The sequence below is a fragment of the Lathyrus oleraceus genome, chromosome 6 (assembly GCF_024323335.1).
Source record: "Lathyrus oleraceus cultivar Zhongwan6 chromosome 6, CAAS_Psat_ZW6_1.0, whole genome shotgun sequence".
NCBI lineage: Eukaryota > Viridiplantae > Streptophyta > Magnoliopsida > Fabales > Fabaceae > Lathyrus > Lathyrus oleraceus.
Window position 1 is genome coordinate 287826536 of NC_066584.1, and position 6787 is coordinate 287833322.

At 28.6% G+C, this 6787-nt stretch overlaps 1 protein-coding gene across 1 annotated transcript; it reads right to left on the reverse strand.

Annotated features, from left to right (window-relative positions):
- Positions 1–4854: 4854 nt before the first annotated feature.
- Positions 4855–5903, reverse strand: LOC127095227 (cation/H(+) antiporter 15). Its single transcript, XM_051033945.1, has 2 exons — positions 5189–5903; positions 4855–5147 (listed from the first exon to the last, which is right to left on the reverse strand). The coding sequence occupies exons 1-2, from the start codon at positions 5901–5903 to the stop codon at positions 4855–4857; spliced, it is 1008 nt and encodes a 335-aa protein (XP_050889902.1).
- Positions 5904–6787: the final 884 nt, after the last annotated feature.

Below are 6787 nucleotides of genomic sequence, written 5' to 3' on the forward strand. Positions count from 1 at the left end.
TGGTGGGGTTCTTCCATATAAGACTTCAAAAGGAGTGGCATTCAAGGATGCATGGTAATTGGTATTGTACTAAACTGCCCAAGCCAACCATTTTGGCCACTATTTTGGTTTAAGCTCAGTCGCACATCTCAAATAAGTCTCTAAACACCTATTGCCACCTCAATTTTCCCATCTGACTGAGGACGGTAAGCACTATTGTACTTGAATCCATTACCTGCCTGTTTAAACAATTAAGACCAGAAATTACTTTAAAAAAACCTTATCTCTATCAGAGACTATGGAGATAGGGAAACCATGTAGCCTGACCACTTATTTTATGAATAAGTCAGTAATGTTCTTAGCAGTATAAGGATGGCTCATATGAAGGAAATGAGCATATTTTGTCAATCTATCCACCATTATCATCACAATATCCACTCCATACACCTTAGGCAACCCTCACACATGAAGTCCATAGAAATGTTACTCCATGTCTGTGTTGGTATACGCAAATGTTGTAGCAATCCTCCATGGCTCAAGGTTTGATACTTATTCCTTTGACACACTTCACAAGCCTGCACATACTCTTATATCCTCTTTCTCATACCCTCCCAATACACCACACTAGAATTTTTTTTGTAAGTCCTTAGGTATCCTGAGTTCCCTTCCACAACAGTATCATGGAACTCATGTAAGATCCAAGCAAATCTGGGTGATTGCTTTGGAACCACTATTCTGCCTTCATGATACAACCTACCACCTTTGAGCTGAAAACCAGTTTGGCTACTAGGATCTGCTAGCAGACCTGCACTATAGCCTTTAATTTTTCATCACCTTGTACTTCTTCCTCCCATCCTTATCTCTCCTAGGGAATTGAGACTTAAATCATGCATACTGACAAGGGAACATTCCCTGATTCTCTCTCTTCTGCCACCTCTCCCATGTGCTGCTAACATAATTAATTTTGAGTGGGAGTGGAATTATTCCCCAACTCTCTCTTCCTATGTGTCCTCCTATACACCTTGCTATATCTATCACATTGAAATTGATCCTTCTAGCAAGCTAGATCACTAAAAGAGATCACTGAAATTGATAGTACAGATTCTACGAGCTAACCAAGTATTATTGGACAACAATTTAAACTACTTAGGTTTTTCAATGCAAAAAAAAATTGAAGTATATAAAAAAAAATCTTGGTCATATCAATAAGGTCATGATATTTCTATTTCTTTGTCTTTTTTTATTACATATAATGGATCTGTCTAAACCGCTGCACGATTTCCTTTTAGTCTTTGTGGGATCAGGTCTTATATTAGAAAGTTTAGGAGTAGTATTACATACCAACCCCATTTTTTCTGCTTTTTGTTGGGACTGGTTCTGGTTTATATATTTTAGCAAACTCGCATGTTGTAGCTGTGCCATAGCTACTTATTTACGTGGGAGCTACTAACATTTTAATCATATTTGCTGTGATGTTCATGAATAGTTCTGAATATTAACAAGATTTAAATCTTTCGACCGTAGGGGATGGAATGACTTTGATCGTTTGTATAAGTATTTTAGTTTCACTAATCTATTTATATATATTAAATCTAATGCTTCAAATAATTTTGCGACAGTTAACACTGAATTCCTAAAAAATAGTCCACATCATCCTATTAGCTTATGTGAATACCTTTTACTAAACCACTAATCAAAACACCATTATCTTTCAACACCCACTCTTTGACTCTTTTCTACCCAAACCCCTTTTCACTTTCCCTAATTCTCCAATACCACATTATAATGAATATTGAATCATAATTTATTAACTAAAATAAGAACTCGCTTTTAAGTATTTTTAAAGTCATTGACTCATTGTTTTTAGTTGGTATGATGAATCATAATTTATTTAATTTGTATTATCAATATTATAGGAAAATATAGTTTTATACATTTTTTGGTCAATTATTTTTTGTACAAATAATAAATATACTATTTTTACTTTACTCAATTTTTAAAAAATATACATATAAGATTTTTATCTCAAATATTAATAGCATTACAAAGGAGCATAACAAAAAATTACCAAAGTACAACATTTACTTATATATTAATATTATTATGAATATTCATATAATTTTTTTAATATAACATAGGATACAATCAATATGAAAATAAATAAAAGCGGTCATTTTATATATTATTTTATTCATGTTAATAGTTAATTATATTTATTATTTTTAATAATATAATTAATTTTATTTAAATTAGAATAATAAAAACATAGATATAAAATTTTATATATTATAAGAACTAAATTATAAATAGTAAACATATAATTATATTATATTCAACAAAAACTGAACATTTTATATTATTATGAGAAATAAATTTTACACCTTTACAATTAGAGGCATAGGAAATATGTACAATGTATTATATATATAATCACTGTCTCTAACATTAATAGAATTACACGGTATAAAAAGTTACTAAGATAAATATTCAATAAAAACAAATATTAGTCTCGAAATTATTCATAATTAATAGTTATTAAATTGATCTATCACAATTTAATTTAAATCAACAAAATTTAAATTTTAATCTATAATAAAAAAAGTTAATTTTAGTCTTTTAAAAAATAATTTTATTTGACAAATAATAAGAAGAAGGGAAACTATTTTAAAGACAAAACGTCATAAATCACTGTAAAAAGTTATTCAAAACATTAATGTCATAAAATTTAATGTCATCATTAAAAAAACTGAATGCTGATAGAATATTTATAAAAAATTATATGTAAAGTTGTTCCCAATTAAATGCAGTAATGAATATAAAAAATATTTAAATTTTTTATTATTACCATTACAACTAAAAATTGAAAAACTAATTGACGTCTATTACATTTTACTTTTGACTAATCATCTGTAATAATTAATTTTTAATTTTTATTCACATCAAATTTACAACTATTTATTTCCTAATGACAATATAAAATTATAACATTCATATGTGAACTAAATTGAAATATTTATTAACAATAAAAATTTAATCAAAATTATAATAAAACAATTTCTCTACATTTTCATTTAACCATTAATATATTATTTATCAAAAAGTATAAATAATGAATATAATGTCATTTTAAAAATTAAATAATGAATATCATAAATAACTAAAAAAAATATAATTCACGTTATATTCTTAACTGAATGATGCATATGAATAATAAATATATTACTTTATTTCTAAATATTAACAAAATTAATACATATAAAATTTATTTTAAATATTAATAGCACATAATAAAATGTTACACAAACAAATATTTTATTTTTGTAAATAATTTAATAAAGATGGATATTAACATTATTATAAACATTTATATCATTTAAAAAAACTCATGAAATAAGGACAATAAATATAAGAGACTATTTTTTAAATCATGAAAGAAAATTGATGAATTGATGGACCTGAGTTACACATTTGGTGAATATAATAATAAAATTTTATAATGGTTTAAGATTTATTATCACTCACAACTCATACCGTTTAAAACGGATTGATATGGTTGTTTACTTACATATATTAAGTAATTGACTAATTTAATTTTATCATAATTAAGAGTTAATATTCATTTAATATTATGACAACCATATTTTACACGTTTAATATTATTTTTATGATAATTAACGGTTCATTGGATTCCAATTACATTATAATTTGCAATTTATAATCAATATACATGGTTTACTTATATTATTATTATTATTAATATTATATTATAAATATTCATATCAATTTTTAAATATAACATAGGAAATAATCAATATAAAAAAGATCATTTTGTACAAAATTTTATTCATATTTACAAATAATTATATTTATTCTTTTTATAATCAAAATAATATTCTTCATATTGTTGGTAAATTACAAATAATAAACGTAGATATTAGATGACTATAATCAATATTTATTAAAAATAATGCATCACCATGTAGCATATATTATACTATATGAAGGCCATTAATTAAAGTATTAAAATAAAATTCATTTGAATCATAAAAATTAATCTAGTCTATCTAAAAAAATGTTTATTTATGATACTAATAAATAAACTGAATCTTGATAAAATATTTACAATAAACTACAATTAATTTTTTTTTTTTTTGGAGAACCACTAATATATTTAAAGTTGTTCACAAATTAAATTCAATAATGAAAATAATAAATATTTAATTTTTGTTATTACTCTAAATTTAAAATTACATATAATAAAAAAATTTATATAATAGATATATATATATATATATATAGATATATATATATATATATATAGATATATATATATATATATATATATTATATATAATAAATTTTAATAAAATATTAAATATCTGATTTAAGTAAAATATATAATTCACACTCTTGCACTATAAATTGTGAAAATTTTGAAAATGATTTTACAAGGGCAATGTCGTCTTTTCATACGTGATGGAGGGTGTCAGGTCTAAGTGAGGGAGTGTCGAATTAAATGCTTCAAAAAAATACAAGCTCTAATTTTAAAGCTTTAACTCTATGATTTTTCGAGCCAGACAGAGTGATCCTTATGAGCTAGTCATTTTAACAGCTCTAAATGTACGGCTCAAAACCATACTATTCTATTTTAATATATTATATAAATGAATTATCATTTAAAAAAGTAAAACATGTAATGCAGGTACTAGGAGACCATAACATGATTTAACTATTAAAAAAAATTGAAATATGGTATAACAAATAAATGGCTTTACCTGATGAACTATAACCACTTAATTATAAAAAAATGAAAACAAATCATTCTAACTATACAAAATATTAATTAATCCAAACTTTGTATCGTCGATCGATCTTTTACAAATTTTCAGTACCAGTTTTCACTTCATGACATTTTCTCATAACGCGTTTTCTTCCAACCAAATATTGTTGCACAATAAGCACAGAAGATTGCGTACCAAAGCTAGTTGAAGCCAATATGTCACCTATAACACCAAGTTCAGGATGGTCGCACCATTCCAACAACCTCGAAAAAATCACCGAGTTCTTACCGCTTCCTTGTCCAACAATGTACAAATCATATCCAGGTTTATCAATATCGTTAAGAAGCGTTGGAATCTCTTCGCCCGTATTCGAATGGACTTCCTTCTCTGAGTAAAGAATTGAATCGTTATTGTTCACTGCTTTGTGCCTAAAGGAATTATACACTCTTCATCCAACTCTTTTTGCATCACATTGTCTATAACCGTCGACAACATTCCATGACGAGACTTGCTTTTTTCCATTTTTAGTTTTGTTTCTTCTGCAGCCTTACCTAACAGATTGATCCTCACAACATGTAATTGTGTTCCTGGATGCCCCGCCATTCTCCATGCAATAGACAAGGCTTCACGGTCGTCAGGTCCACCGATGAAAATCATTATAATGCGTAATTTTATTTCTAACAACGATCCTAAACCGCGACCCACAAAGATCCCTACCGAACAAGGTGCTTTTTGTAGAACGTTTTTGTTTATCTCACAATGTTCATTGTGGATTATTTCTGGAGCATCTTCTATTGTTGAGTAGTCTTTGTGAAAGGGAAGGAGAATTAGGCTGGCGCGTTTCTCTTCGGCAACATTGTAAATGTCCTCATGGATAGTTGTGTAGGACGAGACAACACTTGATATGTCAAACCTAATCGCATTGTATTGTTCTACGAGTTTTTCAAATGCATTAGTTATGCTCTCAAACTCTAATTGTGATCCATAGTTGGTTGCTTCTGCGCCACCAATCGTGCTGTTTGAATTATCCATCTGTGAAACAAGAATAGCTGTGCCATGTCTAGTGAGTTGAACTAAGTGAGCTACTGATACATGTATAGGTGAAAGTCTAGTAGCATTTGTGGCTTCAATGACATGGATCATGTATTGGCATGTTTAGCATTGTGGACACAAGCGACGATTCGAAGCTCCACATCGAACCTCAGTTTTTGCACGGTCCTTAATTGCGATTGCATGAATCGGAATTTTGGTTTGTATATTGCATTGATCAAGGGAGAAACCATTACAGTCATTACTATAATAGCAAGCATCATAACCATGAAAGTATATGGATCCAAAATCTGTAAAGAAAAAAGAAAAAAAAGTAAGTTGGTTGAAAGGCTGTTTGATTTAAATCATGCAATAATAGAAAAATGGTAGTTTAAAATTAGCCTTTTGTCCCAAGCAATATTCAGTAGTATGACAACCATGATACCCTTGGTGTTGAGAAGCAATCCAATGGCAACTCCATCTCGGGCAGGCATACCGAAGAAGAAAGTGACAATCACAGAGCTCAAAACTTTAGGTATGCATAACAAAAGCATAACCAAAAACATTAAACCCGCATTCTTTTGCTTCAAAAGGAAAGGCAAGTTGAGTCTAAAACCAAATCCAGCAAAGTAAACAGGACACAAAATCCCAGAAACAAAATCGGCCGACAATTCCAAAACCACATCAGCAAACTTTCCATGAGGAAAAAATTAATCCAAACACAAAAGCTCCAACAATAGGATGTGTACCGAGAGAATCCGTAATGTACGAACAAATAAACACTCCCGTCAACACGTCCAACAGGTGTGATTTTCGCCACGTGTTCGTACTTGTTCTGTGTTCAATGATTGGGAGTAAGGATAGGTCTCACCACAGCAAAGCAAAAAACTATGAACATCAAAGTAGAGATTACTGAGAGATAAGGCTTTCCACCTCTAGTCGAATAAGGAATCAACAAGGTAAACATAACCCAACCATATGCATCGGTTAACATAGCT